This window comes from Lonchura striata, chromosome 18 (genome assembly GCF_050655825.1).
Source record: "Lonchura striata isolate lonStrDom1 chromosome 18, ASM5065582v1, whole genome shotgun sequence".
NCBI lineage: Eukaryota > Metazoa > Chordata > Aves > Passeriformes > Estrildidae > Lonchura > Lonchura striata.
The window spans coordinates 2,025,837-2,043,055 of record NC_140720.1 but is presented as its reverse complement, the minus strand read 5'-3'; the positions used below and the strand labels follow the sequence as shown (position 1 = coordinate 2,043,055).

Here is a 17,219-nt window from a genome sequence, read left to right as displayed (position 1 = left end):
TGTGGCTGCAGCACAGCCAAGTCCTCAGCCAGCCCAGCTCCACCTGAAGTGAGGCTCAGGACCACAGCTCCAGGAGGAGATAGGCAACAGAAACCCTTAGAGCTGATTTTTAAAAATCAGAAGACTGAAATGACTAAGGAATTACAGAGCCCTTAGAATGGTTTCTTTCTTTAGTGATGCTGATTTTGACTGGGCAGTGAGGAGGAGGAACTTATGTCTGATCAGTAACATTCATGATGCAAATATTGCTGATTGGTTTCAGGTGAAGGGAGACACAAAAGGTGTGTTGCACCCATGGATGACAGAGCAGAGAGCCACAGTGACAGCTGAGAGGCAAACAAATGTATTCTGAACTGACCTCATGGTGCTCTGCTCCTGGCACTGGTGTTCCAACCTCCATCTCCTCCTGCTGTGCTTCTCCACTGGCAGGCAGAGCTGCAGCTAAGGTGTAGAATTTTTATTAGAAAGCAGCAGTGCACTCCTGCATCAGTCAGATCAGAGTTTATTTTAGCAACTGCATCCCAGAGCAGCAGAACATCTGTCAGAGACCCATTAGCACCTGCATGAGTAGCTGAGATTCACCTCTCAAACACAGCCACAGCTGCTCAGGCTGTCAGGCTTCATGCAGCAGGAGCTGGAAAAATGTGACACTGAGCTAATGCCTTAAGCTCTCCTTGACTCCTGTCAGGCAGTGTGGTGACAGGAAAAAGGCTAAGAAAAAGCTGAGGGGAAAGAAAGATCCTTGTCAGTCTCTGCCATGCAGCATCTGCTGCCTCCTGTGCTGAGACAGAACACTCAAGCTGCTGAGCAGTGAAAATGCCACATTTTCGTCAAAAAAAAAAGGGAAAAATACCAAATTAGCTTGCTTAATGATCTAAAGTTGTAGTAGTGGTGACCCCCCCCAAAACCAGGTGCTGAGCAGGGAAAGTCATCAGATACGTTGTGCCAGGCATCAGTTCCTGTAGTACCAAGTCTGAGACCACAGCTCCCTCTCTCCCCAGCACACAGCTCACCTCTGGTTGCACCTGGATCCTGAGAGAACACCTGGCTGATGGTGAGGTTCTGCAGGGCTGTCAAATCAGAGATCATGTCCTTGGATCTGCGGAGGTCATCGATGTGCACAGACTGCCACAGCCCTACAGGCAGAGAACCACAAGGAATCACTCCCAGCCTGCAGCTTGTTCTTCCAGAGAAGCTTCCCCAGAATTACCTGCCAGCCCCTTGGGTTACGTTCAGAGGTCACTAACTCTCACCTCTTGCTGTAGGAGGGAAAATCACATTGCCCTCAGAACCTGCTGCTGCACATGTCCCTGCCTGACAGCTTTAAAGTTCTGAGGCTCTCAGAAGCCCCCAGAACCAGAGGAATCTTGCTGGACATGTCAGCACCTGTTCCAGAGCCTCTGGAGGACAGCACACCCTCAGAGTTACCCTCGTGGCTGTGTGCTGCTCTCCAGCTGACTGGAGAAGGGACCTGTCTTGTCAACAGGCAAGGCAAGGTGCTCCCAGCCAGGACTGCCAGGTGATCCCCTGAGCAGTCCTGTGGGACAGGGAAGCAGCTCTGACAACCTGCAGGACACACTGAGTCCAGCTTCTCAGCATTTAAAGGAGCAATGAGCAAGAGAAATGATTGCCTGAAGGGACAGATGGGCACACCCACCTCCATGGAATCCCACATAGGATTTTCCTCCTTCCAGCCGGGAAAGCTTCATGATAAAGTAAACAAAGACAGAGACTTCCCCCAGGTCCACCTTGTTGATCTCATTGACAACAGTGTACCTGCAGCAAAGAGGAAATGCTGTTGGCAGAGCAAAGGCACACAGAGGCCCATGGCCATGAGTCTTTCCTCAGAGAGGACACATGTCCTCTCCCAGAACAGACACAGGTGACTCCCACTCCTTCCTCCCAGCTGTGGTGCTGAGCTGCCACCTCCAGCTGTGCCCTGAATTATCCCATGACCCTCAGCTCTTCAGAAATTCTGCAGCCAGCAGCCAGAATTCACACTTCAAAGGGGATTATCTGCTCATTTCACCTAGCTTAACTTACTCTGACTTGGGTTATGGATTATTTGAAATACAATCAGTGCATTTAGATTCATTCTGCTACAGAATAAAGGATGGCACATTTCTGAGTGTGAGATCCCCAAAAAGCACCAATAACCAAACACAGGGAGGAGCGGCCAGGCCGAACTGAACCACTCCACACCCAACTCACTTGGCTGAGGCAATGAGCTGGGCATCCCGAGAGCCATCTTCGAAGTCTGTCTGAATAATGAGGACTTTATTTCCTGAAGTAGAATCCAGGAAATCCCTGAAGAGTGAAAGAGAGATTTAACAGAAGTCACTGAGTATAAAGATCAAACATTAAAGACCACAGAACCAGTCACTGGTACATTCCACATTAGCTTTGGCTGCCTCAGCAGGAGAAAGAAAAACACCAAAAACTCATCTCATGTGACAGAGCTGATAAAGTTTTCCCTTATCAGCAGATATTTGGGCACAGCCAGCCCAGCCTCCCTTTTCCATATGTGCTACTCCAAATGCTCTGCCCACGCACCTTCCCCACAGCTGACAGCCCATTCCAAGCAGGAAAACACCAGCCCAGACTCACCGGATGCCCTTCAGGAAGGAGTACTCTGTGTCAAACTGCTGCAGGAACAGGATCTGGGGCCTCTGGGCCTTGCCCTGCACCTCCCTCTCCAGGCAGGCAGCATCGGCACTGGTGAGCAGCCGTGAGAAGGTGGTGACCTGGAGAGAGGGGCAGCAATGCAGCACCTGTGCTCGCAGGGCTGCCAGCCTGCTGTGGAGCTGCACTGCACCCCAAAACCAAGGTTTATTTGCCACCAGCTCTGCCCACCCGGCGCTGTGGCGCACGCAGGCGGTGCTATGCTGCAGGCCTGGCACGCGGAGCTGAGCGGGCTCAGGAGGGCTGGCAGCACCCCATACTCACCTCGGTGAAGGCGGTCTGGGGCCCGGCCGCCGCACGCACGTGGGCGCCGAGGAAATCGGCAAAGGACGTGTGCTGCTGCTGCCTGAAGTAGGTCTGGGCCAGGGAGTGCGCCATGAACACCCCCGCGGAGTTGCAGAGGCGGATGACGGCGTCGGGGGTGGCACAGTTGAGCAGGGCCAGCCGTGCCTGCTCGGTGACGCGGGGCAGGAGCTCGGCGGGGGCGCAGGCCGGGCGCAGGCGCTGCGTGCCCTGCAGCACCAGCGAGGCGCAGGTGTTGTCGTGGTAGCCCACGAACACGTCTGCAGGGTGGTACTGCTGCTGGCTGATGAAGTGCTCCTCTGTGTTGACCGCCGTGAACTCCTGCACCCATTGCTCCAGCTCCTGCACGGCCTCCCTCTGGCTCTTGTCCAGCATGGTGCTGATGTCCAGGTAGTGCTTCTCCAGCCGGTTGATCAGTGGGATGGGAAAGTGCTTGTACACCACCTCCTTCTCCTCGATGACGATCAGGCGGAACTTAGGGTGCACCCGGCACTTCACCCGGTGCGTGCCCAGCCCCAAATCCACATACTTCTGCCCAGCCAGGTACACGTAATACTGGTTGAGGGCATCATAGAGGCTCTCGTAGAGGTTCTGCAAGTTGAGGAGCACAACCATCTGGCCAGTCTCCATGCAGACCTTCACTCGGTTGATGTTCCTGCATATCTGGGTGTATTCTTGGTCCTTAGGAAAACTGGAGCCAAAGATGATTTCTGGCTGCTGTCGAGCAGTGAAAAAAGCTTGCTGGAGGATCTGCAGTGCAGCATAGTTCTCAGTCAACACAAGCAGGTACCTGCAATCCCCATCCTCAGCATTGCTATAAATGTTCTGTCTGATCAGCTCTATCCTACTGATATCATGAGCACGTATCTCCCCTTTTTCTAGCAATTTGGAAGTGAATATTTCCAAGGCATTGACATCATCTTTGCCACCAAAGTTACGAAGAATCACTGCAGCGATGTCCTGAGGCGTGGGCTCGCTTTTGGAGCTCTTAGCTAAGGCAAAAAACATCTTTATGAGGCTGTAGTAGTCACGCAGACCAAAGAACTCCCTGTCTTGGGCCTTGCAAATGTTTTCATATGCAACTGCAAAGTGATGGAAATACTGCTCGACCTTCTGCAGAGCCCCACGTGCCGAGCAGCAAATGCCCTTTGCGCTCTCGATGAGCTCCTCTCTGCTGGGATCCCCACGAGACACAAAGATGCCTCGATTCATCTTTGCAGGGTCCAAAGCCCAGTTGGAAATCCCAATGAAGCCAACCTTTTTGTGAGGAAGAGGGACATCATCTATGCAGCCATCCTCCAAAAGTGGATGCAAAGTCTTCAAGGGCATTTTGGGAGAGTCTTCTGCCAGCCCAATCTCATCCAAAACCACCACTGATACATACTCCTCCAAGTTCTTCCCTTCCTGGAATCGAGCACAGTGTTTGAAAGTGCCTATGATTCCCTCTGGAGTGGAGAGGGGGCTGCACTGAAAAGACACGAGATGGATCTGCTTCAGGTCCTTGAACAGATCGGAGTGAGCTGCTTGGCCCTGCATAGCATCGGCCACAATGGTTTTTGCCAGGGATTTGGAGCTCCCAGGCTTCCCGACCAGAAAAAGAGGGATTTTCAGCTCAATACAGATGACCATCATGAAGACATTTTCCTTCAAGGCCAAGTTCCTTGCTATGGTATCCCGGAGTGGCACCCCACTCAGGAATAAGTCCTGCATCAGGGTGATTTCTTCCAAAATCTTTTTCTGGGTATCGTAAGGCTTTGGGAGGACCTGGCTGATGGCAGTTCTATATGGCTCCTTCCTTTCCAGGGACGCATGGTAGCAGACCCCGACTGCCAGCACCAAAGACCAGATGACACCGTTTCTGTCACTGCTGCCCTTGGGAGCTTTCTTCTCAGCAAGGTACTTCTCCAGCTCCCTCAGCAGCAACTGGCTGTGCCTGTAAAACCACTTGAACACCTCCATGCAGCGCTCCACGTCCCGCAGGCTGACGAAACTGCACTCGTCGTCCCTCTGCCTCATGTACTGCTGGGAGGCAAAGAGCACCTCTGTGACCGTCTTCACCTCGTCCCCAGCCATGGGCAGCTGCTCCGCCACGCGCTGCACGATCTGCTGGATGTACATCTTCTCCATGCAGTCGTTGAGCTGCCCGAAGTCCCACACCAGCGGGATCATGCTGGGCGGTAGCGCGTGCACCCGGTACACGAGCTGTCTCAGCGGGATGGACCCCAGCTTCTCCTGGGTGTCGTCGGCTTTGACCCGGTAGCCCAGCCCAGCCAGCTCCAGGCGTTGGATCATCCTGTCCGTGTGCTTCCGGTAGGGATTGCAGGCTGCAATGATTCGCAGGCCAGAGCCAGAGGCCAAAGGCCTCCCCTGCACCGTGCGGTCACACAGAACCTCTTTAATGCTGCTCACAGCCTCTGTCGTGTTGGCTTCGTCGAAAAAGAGGATGGTGTCCAACCCATACTGCTCCTTGTTGGATTTAGCCAGGGCTTCTGCTTCTCTGATCCTGGCGTAGATCATCTCTGCAGTGGTACCTCCATGAACCTTGACAAGCTTCATGTTCTCCACCTCTAACAATTTTCTGTGTAACTGGCACAGGAACTTCACCAGCCTGGTTTTCCCACAGCCTGTTTCTCCCATGATGACCACGGGGATGTCGCAGCGGAACCTCATCTCGATGGCCAAGATTTTCAGCATGTTGTCTGTGGTGAGCTCGTACGTCTCGTCGGGGTCAAACACGAAGGGGAGCCCCAGCACCATGCAGAGCCTCTCGAGCTTCTCCTCGCGGTGCAGCTGATCGAAGGGCACGTTGAAGGGAACCCTCTGCATTAACAAGCCCTGGAACAGCTGGGGAGTCATGATGTCCTTCTTGATGACATTCCCGTTCAGAGGATTGATGGCATCAATGCGATTCCCGGACTGCTGGAAGTGGAAACCAATGAATGTCATGGACACACGATCCTCATTGAAAAACAGGTAGGGATGAGGCTCTGACTCCCACTTCTTCCTGATGCGGAAAGGAAGCAGATCTTCCTCCGCGACATTCTCCAGGTGGGAGGATTGTCTTCCTGAACTCTGGTCAGAAATGCTCAGGGAGGGCGTTGCAAAATCCCGTGCCATTAAAATCATGAATCCAACCACAAAGTTCTTGAAACCATTCAAAGTGTCCTGGACAAAGTCAGGGTTGCAAAAGACAGAAGCCTCGCAGTCTCTCAGCTGAATGTTGAGGAACCAGGTGAAGTTGCGGAGCTCTGCCCAGGAAGGATCCATGACCCCGCAGTGCAGGAGGAAGAGCTGCAGACATTCTGCAGGGCTGCCTTCCACCGAGAGTGCCTCGTACCAGAACGTGTCCAGGTCACAGCCCTGGTCAAACCTCTTCAGGTACTGGAAGGGTCTCTGGAAAGCCTCACTGCAAAATTCCTCCTTGTCCATTCCCACATCCCCAGAATGGTTCCCAAGTGTCTCCATTTCTAGCACTTCTTTGGGAGACTTGCAGGTTATTTTAGGGAACACATCCAAGAAGTGATACTTCTGGCTCACTGACTTCTGGAGAAGATAAAAAGAAAATAAAAGGTGATCACAGAGCTGTAGCCACACACTTCATCAGCTTAGTTCATCTGTTCTTAACAGTCTCTTTGCCTAAAACCACAGACCGAGGAACAGGAGCCAGCTTTTTCCCCATGCATCCCTTCTTCCACCTAAAGTGCACCAAGCAATCCTATTCCCTCCTACATTTTCCTTCCAGGAAAATGAGCCAGGCATCACCTCCAGCCCCTTTCTCAGGGCTACTTCAAAGAAAACTAAGCCCAAGAATGCTAGTATTTATTCCAGTCACTTCTATATTCTGTTCTTACAGCTGCATATAAATATTCCTCTACTTTCAAACATGCAAATTAACATGAGGGAGATTAGATTTTGCATTTTTATGTGTCCTATAAACGTTACAGTGGGGGCAGTGAGGCTTAGATTAACATGCCTTCAGAAATCACCAACCCAAGGAAATTAGACAGGCCTAATTTGCTGTCTGGTGTTAGTGTCACCTTATACAACACCAGGGACACCAGTTTGTTATGGGATACAGCACACCCCCAACGAAACAGGGAAATCCTGTGCTGTGTTTACATTTACAGTCTCTACAGCTCACCACAGCTACATACAAACATGCGCAAAGTGACTGAGAAATTCCCAGAAAAGGAGCATTGCTGGCACGTACAGGTCTGGCTGCTTTCTTTGGCACTGGGGACACCTCCAGGATTTCAATGATGTACAGATGACTCTTCTGCCGTAGCCACATATTGCCATTATTATCTGTCAGGTACTGCAAAACCAGCAGCTTGAAGAGAAACTCTGGAATTCCACGCTGCACCTATCACAAGGAGAGATACCAAGGCACTTCCTCTTTATTTACCCATCACAACTACACAGAACAGTTGAGGGTGGTAAGGCTCTCTGCTCAAAGCAGGCCCAGCTAGAACAGGCTGCCCAGGGCCACATTCAGTCAGGTTTTTAATGTCTCCAAGGTGGAGACTCTACAGCTTCTCTGGGCAACTGCTCCAGAGTTGAATCACCTTGATGGCATTTTTGTTGCTTACACAATAATGAGAGAACACACGCTAGGGAAATTGAGAAACAAGAGCTTTAAAGAAAGCTCCTGCAGGGATCCATGCAGGACCTGTAGGACAAGGCAGCTGTGGGAGGGAGGGATGTACTCACTGAGGAGGTGATATCAAAATGGAATATCATGGGCTTTGTCTGGTGTTCTCTCTTTAGAAAAGGCAGGAGGGATTTTAGCACTTTATCTTCATCCACTTCTGGTTCAATCAGTCTGATAGTTTTCAGAAGTTCTGTGCAGTCAGGCTGCTCTTCTTGCAGTCTCTCATGCAGCCTCTTCACATACAGAGATTTCCCTGTTATTAAAAACACCACAAGAATTAAAGCCATCAATATCAGATATATCACATTAATAATAGACATTAATAATAGACTGTAATAGACAAAAGGAAATAAAATGCTTAAGTACCCCATGCCCTAAAATCTCTGGAGCTTCCTAAAAGGCATTCCAGAAGAAAGTCTAAATCTGGTTTGAGGAGCTGGAGCCTGGAATCCAACACATTGCTCTTGTTATCCATATGGTTTAGTTTCCTTCCTCTGTCTGAGAGAAGCTTTACTCTTCATTAGGACTTGAATCTATTCTATTTTGTGCTTATTTCTAAAGTCAAACCAGGGCACAAGGTGACTTTGAGCTTTCACCTCCCTGCACTGACCAGTCGGAATTGCTCTTTTTGACCAAGACACTTAAATCTTGGACACAAAACCTGGCAAGGTGAACCCCACCCTGCATTTGAGCTTGCAACAGAGCCCACTCTGCACATGCCATCTTACCCATGCCAGCTCTTTTGGAGGACACAATCCCAACACACATGTGCTCCTTGAACACGGCCGCAGCCGAGCTGGAGGGCTGAGCCACACGGAAGTGGCGCTGCAGGTACTGCTGGATCTCTGCCCGTGACCTCTGGGGAATCATGTGCACCTTGCAGTGGCTGAAGGCAGAGGGCAGGTAGCTGTTCTCCCGCTCGCAGTTGCACAGGATGATGAGCCTGTAGGAGCCGTTGTAGCACTGTAGGTGCTGGAACAGCTCCTCTGCCCTGCGGCTGACGTCGTAGCTCAGCTCATCCGCATAGAGCATGGTGTAAATCTTGCCCCCACCCTGGCAGGGAATGAGGCACCTGCGCAGGAACAGCCCCACCTGCTCTGCGCTAGTCTGGGGCGTGCACAGCAGCACCTCATCAAAGGTGGGAAGGGGCTGCTCAGGGCTGTTCATGTAAATGGCCAGGGCAGAGCTGAGCACCTCTGAGCGAGGGCACATGATGAGGTTGGGCTGACCCACACAGAGCAGGTCCTGAGGGAAGTCTCTGGTGACACATTCCGTGCCACTGCTGGCCAGGTTCTTCAGCCACATGCCCAGTGTATCCATGTCCAGGCAGTTGGGGAGGAAAGAGCCCATGTTGCTCATGTAGCACTCCCAGATGCGCTCCAGCCGGGCGCTCAGGTCCCTCTCCCCATCCAGCAGCACTTGGAAGTCAGAAACAGCCTGGCCTGAGCTGGGAGGCCCCTGGCTTCCGAGGGCTGCGAGGACATCCTGCTCGGTGCAGCGGGGGTTGAGGAAGGAGAGCATCATGAGGGCAGCCTGGCTGGGGCTGCCCCGGCCCAGCTCTGAGCACAGGTACACCAACTGCTCCGCGCTGTAGTAGTTCAGGTAGAAATGCTCACATCGCTTGGCATTCATGAAGCTTTTCCAGCTTTCCAGGAAACTTTCCATGGTCTTGCAGAGGGCTGGGAGCACGGCTGCCATATCCCCTTGCCCGTCCAGCACTGGGATGGGGCCCAGGGAGAAGTCTATAAAAACACAGGATTCTCTGTGGGGTGAACAATACACCTGGGCAAGCCAGGAGCGGAAAAGCATGTTCCCAGCTGAGTAAAGGTCTATAAAGGCCTGGGCAAGTCTCTGGACATTGGAAAAGACCTGTGTGAGGACAGAGGAGAGAGAAACAAGCTAATTTACAAGTTTCAGCCATGAAACCACTGGAAAGACATTCAATGAAGAGAAAGTCTTTGGTCCCAAGGTGTGTCAGGCCTTGTACAGCAACCACAGACTCTCTGTGACTTTTTTACAGCAGCATCCCCAGGAAACCAGTAAGGAACTCCCAGCTTGCTACAAAAGCACAGTGATGCTGCCAGCCAGGACAATCCCCAGTGCAGCCAGCAGATAAGGCCACCAGTTCACTGTTCTGTCTCCAGCTTAGCTCCACCTTAGCAAAGAACCAAAGGCAGGAACGCTCATGTGCCTGTGATCACCATCCCCAGCAACTCCACTGTCAACCACAGCCTTAAAAGCTTATACTTAAGGGAAAATCCAGCCCTGGCTCCAGCACCAGTAACTCCCCGGGTTTGAAATCTGACCTCGGAGAACCTCTCCACCTCCAGGCCTTGCTCTCCCTTGGCCGACATGAGCATCAGCTTGTTCTGCAGCTCGCGGAGCTCTGCCAGCGAGTACTTCCAGGAGGCCTCAGTGTCCCCCGAGCTCCCCAGGAGGGTGAAACGCAGGACGCTGTCCAAGGAGACCTGCCAGAGCATGAATTGTCAGCGTGGCTGGGGCTGAGGCTCTGCCCAAGGCCAGGGGAGCGCTGGGGCAGCAGCCCCCAGGCAGGAGGGGCAGTGGGAGCTGAGTGATCTCAGCCTCACCTTCTGGCCATCAGCTGGTGCCCTCAGCACGTAGACCCCTCTGCTGTTGATGGCAGCTGCCAGGGACAGTGAGGACAGCTCCACAGAGCCATGGCTTTCCTTCACTGTCTTCAGCCACTCCAGCTGCTGAGCCGAGGCACGCTATGGGGAGAGGAGACACAGCACTGCCCCGACTGCTCTGAAATCTGGGATGTCTGCTTACACCGGACCAGGACAAACAGCTGGCACAAGAGTTTCATGATGAAGGAAGAAAGATGGCTTCAGTTTGCTTTTTCTGCACAACTCTTCCTTACCCACTCCATGGGAGGCTGAACAAAGCCCACAGTGTTCCAACACCTCTTGCTACAGAAGCAAGTCCTGCTACGACAGGGTAAGAATTCCCAGGTATTTGCCTCCCCTCTTTCCCACCATCAAACCTGCACAAGACAAGCTGCACCACATCACACTGAAAAGCCTCACAGCACCCTGGAGAAACCTGTGCTACACCAGCTACAGCTGCTGCAGTGAATTTTTGTGGCACAGGAACATCAGTTGCTTTTCCTCCAATAACAACAGCAGCAGTGATGTCCCCACACAGGTACCATTTGCCCAGTGCAGCCCAACTTCCAACCACTACTGGTAGGCAGAAATGCAGGAGGATGCAGAGGCCCTGCTCCAGCAGAACTCACCAGTTTCTGGGGGAGGGCCTCATCGCTGTCCAGGGCTCGCCACAGCTTCTGCAAGCAGCGCATGAAGTCCTCGAAGCCCGAGTCCTGGCGGAGCTCGTAGAGCAGAGAGGAGTAGCCGTGCACAGTGCCATGGAAACAGGCCACACGGTCCACGTCCATGTCGTTCTCCCCCGCCGAGATGGAAGCCAGGTCAACAAACACCTTCAGCTCATTTATGTCTGAAACGAGGCAACACAGGAGCGAGCAACGTGTGAGTAGGTTTGGACACCACCCCTCATCACCATCCTCTGCAGGAAATGCAGGAAGAATGCTTTGAACAGCAGCTCCTGTGTAACTGCCCTCTCCCCATCAGCTTTCCCAGGCCATTCATCCATCCACAGATCCCCAGCCAGGATGGGAGCAGTGTCTGGGGGGTGTGTGCAGGTGAGAGTGTCTGTGCAGGTCAGACAGCTCAGCTGACAAGACACACAACTCCATCCCCTGAAACAACAGGTCTGAACTGAGCAGCAGCAGCAGCAGCTGAAGCCCTCCAGGCCCAGCCCAGCTCCCAGCAGGGTGGTCACTATGTGCTGCACCAACCCACAGTGCATGGGCATGTTTAAAGGACCCTCATAGCATGTTCCACACCAAAGCCCATCAGAGATGTAACTCTCAACATCAGAAGCTGCCAAGGTACAAAGCAGATGTGTCAGGGATTCAGTGTTCCTTCTGCCCCCACACAAGCTGCCATCCCTTCTAGTACTCTCTAATTCCTGGATGAGCAGCACACACCTTTCAGTGCTTCTCTAACCCAGCAGACAAACTCCTTCTGCTGGGCCAGCTCTTTCAGACAGCCACGGCGGGGCACAGTGATTCCCTGCAGCAGCTTCTTGGCTTGCATGAGCTCAGGGCTGATGGAATCCAGCTTCTGGGTCTTGTAGGATTCAAGCTTTTCTGTCTGGAAAGCAAGTGGTGCAAACACACACTGAGTCTGGAACTGGGAAATGTCACTGGTTCTGAAGCAGGGAGAGGAAAGCCCTCGGCAAAGCCACACCCCGACAGAGCAGTATCATCATCTCCCTTTAAGGAGTGACTATACAAAAGCACTTGGAACATCTGATTTTTACCTCCAATAAGCATTTTGGGGCAAGGAATGGCTCTTGACAGACTGAGACCAACTTGTGGGAAGGTTCAAATTTAGACAACACCTTGATAATACAGAAACAAAATCAGGGATACTTACTATATGCAACAAGTTTTCCAGGATACTGAAGTCACCAGAGAGGCCTAAACTCTCTTTGACATGGGCAATGATCTTGGCAGCTTCAAAAGTTAAATGCATTTCATGGTACTGCTGGATCTGCTGGACTCTCTGGTCAACCCAGCCTCTGTGTTCTGCAGGTTGAAGCCCACAGATGGTGTTCAGCTCTGCTCTGAGATCTTCTGGATGATTTGTGAATTCCTGGAAAATTCTATCCACTGCAGAAAGTGTGAGACTTCCTGATCTGAGATCATCATACAGCATTGCATAGCTGTCAAAGCAAGGGCGGATCATGCTGTTCAAAGCATCATCAAGGTCCAGCTCAGGAGTAATCTCCTCCTCATTGTCTTCCTCATCATCCTCCTCATCATCCTCCTCATCCTCCTCTGGACTGTCACGCACATACTCTGCTCTTGCCTTCTGTGCTGCTTCCTCCCAGAACTGCTGGAAGATCAGGCTGTCCTTAAAAGAGTGCATTCTGTGGACAAACTCCTTCATCTCTGGGCTCAGGCTGTAGAAGGCCCGCAGGGGTCTCATTCCCACCCCTACAACTTGATTCAGTCTTTTTAAGCGAAGATCTTTTGAGTGCTGAAATTCCACTTCACCTACATTCACTGTAAACCAGAGACAGGCCAGAGGGAGATCAGGTGCCACAGCTTGAATCCAGCTCACTTCATCCCATCCCCCAAGCCACAAAATGCTACCAGGCAGGTGGACCCCTCCAAGTGTCATTTGATGCACAAGCACTCACTTGATTCCCCAGTGCTCCAGTTTTATTTTCCCTGCCCCTCCTCACCCTCACTTTGGGGCTTAGAATCAAACCACAGCCAAGAGATTTTGAAGGAAAACGCTGTTTTCTGGAGTTGCCACTTTCAGACTGCTCCCCCAGAACTGTACCTCTCACAGACTTCTGCACCTTCCTGCACATGCTCAGGAAGGTTCCTATTGCTTTTTCCTCTCTTCTGAGCTGTGTGACTTCTTCGTGCCTCAACTCCAGCAGTTCTTTCAAGCTTCTCTGGAGCAGTTCCTTCTCCTCACTTGGTCGTTGCTGGCGCTCTGAAAGAAAACTCACCTGTAGTCACAAAGCAAGCACTTCCCACACCCTGCACCCCGACTCAGGTTGGGAACTGCAGGGTCACAAACCTGCAGTGACAACACAAACTGGAGCTGGGAGCTCCCTGCCCAGGCCACGGGGCAGCACTCCAAATTGCTGCAGCCCTTCCTGAGCATTCCTAGCCCCTGCAGCCCCTCCTGAGCAGGCCAGCATCGCCAGTGATGCCCTAAGCCAACCATGCCCCTTTGAACCTATCTCTTACTTGTCTGCCAAATGCAGAGGAACTGTTCCTTGTGCTGGAAAACCTCCTCCAGGTGTTTCACGAGGATGCAGCCGCTGTAGATGTCATCGGTGACACTTGTAAGCACAGAGTCTGCTATGGCCATGACATCTTTTGCTTCATCTGAAAGCTTGTCCAGAAGGTTTCTGTTTGCTCCTGTTCCACACACAAAGTAGGTCACGTTTCCCGAAAAACAGGCAGGATCAGGAACCTTTCCTGCCATGGCACAGAGTCCTTCCATTTCCTATTGAATCCCTACCCAAGAGCCTGAGGACTCACACCACCCTCTGATCCCTCATGTCTTTTTGAGCAAAGCCAGGATATCTCAGGACAGCAATGTGGAAACTTTCCATGGAGAGCCTGGACCTAAACCCTGTGGGGCAAACAAAAGCCATTTGAATCCATTCACTTGGCCAACTCTTTGGCATTTTTGTGTGCCAATAACTTGTGAGAACTTCTCAAAGAAAGAAGTTATGGTCCACAAATCCTGAGGAAGCTGCAGTGGATGAGCAGAGGAATAGTGGCTCCCTCTTCCTTGGCTTTCCCTCTCCAAACCCAAGCTGAATAGTTCAAGCTTTGAGATAGGGACTAAAACAAGAGCAGGACAATTTCTCTCTGCTCCTCTGTGCAGTGACAGCAGTGAGGTAGAGAAAAGCTTCTCAAGGTCTCCTAAAACCCAACTACAGACCCACCGTTAAAGCTGAAGATATGTTTGATGTCAGGCCACGTGAGCAGGTGGTGCAGAATTGTATCAAAATCCTCCTCAGACTGCCCAGCCCCGACTGGCCAGGACTTCACTATGACAGCAGATACGAGCTGGCTGAACTGGCCCATGTTGTAGGCAGAGATCTGCTCCAGGAGATTGCTCTGCATCTGCCAGGGCACACAGAGAGGGCAGGGGTGGGTCAGACTCTGAGGTCCCACCATGGCTGTGCCTCAGAACTGGCACTGATGCCAAGGAGTCACCTGCAGTGCTGAGGTATATTCCAAACCAGCCCTGTGACAGAACTGACACCAGAGCTCATCTGGAAACACATTACAAATATTCCTCATGGAGCTCATTTCCTGATTTCTTGTTGATATTTTTTTGTTGCTGGTTTAACAAACAATCCACAGCAACTCAAGCAGTATCTACCTTCCCCTTCCATCACAAGGCACATCCCTGTGCAACAGAATTGCTGTGGAATTCCACTTTTCTTTCTCCTCCCTTCCCTACTTTTCCCTTTCCCTACCAGGGCACACACATTACCTGGCAAGCTGCAGGTACAGCCTCTGTGGCACAGTTCTGGAAGCACCAGCTGATGGAGGACTCCATCTGTGTGATCTGGGGGTGCTGACAACAGTACACCAAGATTTGGTTCACTGGAGGCTCCTGAAAGCAAAAGGGAGATTTATCATCAACTCAAAGTGTTTCTCCTGGCAGCATGAAGCAGTGTTGCTATCAAGATAATAAAAGAAAACTGAGCATCAGTCCATTTCTGAGGGCCTGGGAGAGAAAGCAAACAAATAAATGCTTGGAAAATATTTAAATTATTTCCATCTAAAGTGTGTGATTATTTAATATCCACCTCTCCAAGCCAAGCTCACAGAAGAAAGTATTTGTTTCCTGATTTCACTAGGAAAATCAATGGCTTAAGGAAATGTGTAACTGCTGTAGAAAGGAGATGAGGAGATATACAGGGTCAGTCTGAAAGGGACTGACACATGTGGGTGAGCATTTGGGAGGCTGAGCAGCACCATTTCTGCACAAGGAATGAAAAGAGAAGCATCAACTTGGCTTCTCTGTGCCCTTGGGCATTTACTTTGCACTCACTGGTTCTCAAAACCACGGTGGTGACAATTGCTCTGAATGTGGATTTCCTCTGAAGCACCAGGACCTGCAGCCAGGCCACTGACCAAGATTACAGTGTGGGACATCATCATGGCCAAGTGCTGCACCTCCAGAGCCTGGTTTATAGCAGCAATGGCAATTGTTATGGCCAAAGGCACCATGTTTACACGTGCTCCTGCTCCAAGCACAGCACAAGTCACTCCATCTGCTCTGGACACCAACCAAGGCTGCCTGGAGTCTCCCCTACCTGCTGGATTCTTTTCTTCAGATCTGCAAGTAAAGTGTTCCTCCACATATGAGTGAACTGCTCATCTGGAAAGCTGATATTCACAAACTTATTCCAGGCCTGCAGGGGACAAGCAAACCAAGCCAAACCATTGAGTGCTGAGATTTAACAGAGAAGGAAATTAAAAGAACAATGTAGAAGAGATGCCCCACACAACTCAGACAGTCTGAAGTCCTTCCAGATGTTTCCATACTGAGGAAAAGGGACACTCCCAGAGCTGCAAAAGGCAGCTTTTAAACCCAAACAGTGTGTAAATGTCTCAGCTGCTGAAGGAGACTTTTGGATGAGACACTTCCATCCTGCTGCTGGAAACTGTCCCAGGGAGGGCCTGAAGCAGCAGCTCAGATTGGCAGGGCTGCTCTGAGCTTTGCCTGCTGGAAGGCCTGAGGACAACCAGTGGGACACACTGGGAGCAAGACAACACCAAGGGACAGCTCCTCACCCCAGCAATGCCTTTAGGAACAGCCCAGGAAGAGCAGAATGGAGGTGAGCTTCAAACACTGCCCAACCCCACCCCACTCCTTACCCAGCCACAGCTACAGAGCCCAGCAAAGAGCCAGCAGACTCAAGACCCTGGCTAAGCTGCACTAAAGCCCCTTTTTACTGACATTATCAGAAGATGACAAACCCGAAGTTCAGTGAAGAAAGTGAAGGTGACGTGGTCCAGGTGCTCCTTCAGTAATTTCTGTTTTAAAACATTTCTGAACCAGGCTCGAGCTTCCCTCAGAGCTCCACTGAGCAACTTCGGAACTTCCTGCACAGCATCCCCCGGAACCTGCCCCACACAGAGGGGAAGACAACAAAATAAACACAGTTCAAGCAGGACAGCAACAGACGACTGATTTAAATCAGTATTTCTAAAGAGAAGGCCCAAACCCATCCAGAACACACAAGGGCCCAGCAACAGACCCAGTATCCTTGAATAAAGAGCAGGAGAGGCTGGGAAAGTGCAGTGTTTACAGGCAGGTTGTGCTTATGCTTGTTCCAGGAAGTAAAGACAACAAATATTTAAGAGGAAACAAAACCAGACTTAAAACAAAGCTTATCACAGCAAACCTGAGCATCTGACCTTACTCTCAATAAGAACCAAACTCATTAGGTAACTCTACACCTGTCTGAAAGTACTGCAGTCTTACTTAGAGGGTGAAGTTCTTCAAACTGAGACTGGATCTGACCTAAACCCAGTGTGTTGTACCACACTTGTGAAATTTCTGGGTACCTTGCTTGTATCAAGCCAATAGCTCCTTGGTACTCACTGCTGGGGGCTGAAGCTGGGCAACCTTGGCAATCAGGTTGGCAGCAGTGGCAGGGATCAGGAACAACTCCACTGTCCTGGCAGCCTTGCAGAGCCTCTCGTGCAGCCTGAGGCAGCAGGACAAGCAGCACTGCCAAGAAGGAGCCCCCAGAGCTCTGCAGGACAGCAACACAGAGGGAGAGTGAATTTTCTGCTCTGAGGAAAGATTAAAAACAAAGTAAAAACCCCACCAAATTCAACACGGTGCAGCAGCTGCCTCCCTCAGTTGGATTTAAAAAAAGGGATAGAACTCCAGGATTCTTTTCTCCACAGAAATTTCAAGGCACACAAGCACAACGCCAGCCCTGGTGCAGAGATAGACAATGTTCTCACAGAGGTGCA

General features: G+C 51.3%; 1 protein-coding gene across 3 annotated transcripts in view; it reads right to left on the bottom strand.

Moving 5' to 3' along the window:
• Nucleotides 1–17,219, bottom strand: part of RNF213 (ring finger protein 213) — a 46,559-nt gene that overhangs the window by 18,112 nt on the left and 11,228 nt on the right. For all 3 annotated transcript variants that reach the window (XM_085556565.1, XM_021534191.3, XM_085556566.1), the window contains exons 12-32: nucleotides 16,840–16,993; nucleotides 16,212–16,358; nucleotides 15,545–15,643; nucleotides 14,716–14,838; nucleotides 14,159–14,339; nucleotides 13,449–13,622; nucleotides 13,030–13,188; nucleotides 12,115–12,746; nucleotides 11,664–11,829; nucleotides 10,893–11,110; nucleotides 10,225–10,365; nucleotides 9,943–10,104; nucleotides 8,365–9,505; nucleotides 7,696–7,889; nucleotides 7,196–7,348; nucleotides 2,947–6,528; nucleotides 2,608–2,744; nucleotides 2,212–2,307; nucleotides 1,658–1,776; nucleotides 1,014–1,136; nucleotides 359–441 (exon numbers count right to left, since the gene is read on the bottom strand). In XM_085556565.1, the coding sequence (XP_085412691.1) occupies nucleotides 359–441; nucleotides 1,014–1,136; nucleotides 1,658–1,776; nucleotides 2,212–2,307; nucleotides 2,608–2,744; nucleotides 2,947–6,528; nucleotides 7,196–7,348; nucleotides 7,696–7,889; nucleotides 8,365–9,505; nucleotides 9,943–10,104; nucleotides 10,225–10,365; nucleotides 10,893–11,110; nucleotides 11,664–11,829; nucleotides 12,115–12,746; nucleotides 13,030–13,188; nucleotides 13,449–13,622; nucleotides 14,159–14,339; nucleotides 14,716–14,838; nucleotides 15,545–15,643; nucleotides 16,212–16,358; nucleotides 16,840–16,993 (7,984 nt within the window). The remainder of the gene's footprint in view (nucleotides 1–358; nucleotides 442–1,013; nucleotides 1,137–1,657; nucleotides 1,777–2,211; nucleotides 2,308–2,607; nucleotides 2,745–2,946; nucleotides 6,529–7,195; nucleotides 7,349–7,695; nucleotides 7,890–8,364; nucleotides 9,506–9,942; nucleotides 10,105–10,224; nucleotides 10,366–10,892; nucleotides 11,111–11,663; nucleotides 11,830–12,114; nucleotides 12,747–13,029; nucleotides 13,189–13,448; nucleotides 13,623–14,158; nucleotides 14,340–14,715; nucleotides 14,839–15,544; nucleotides 15,644–16,211; nucleotides 16,359–16,839; nucleotides 16,994–17,219) is intronic.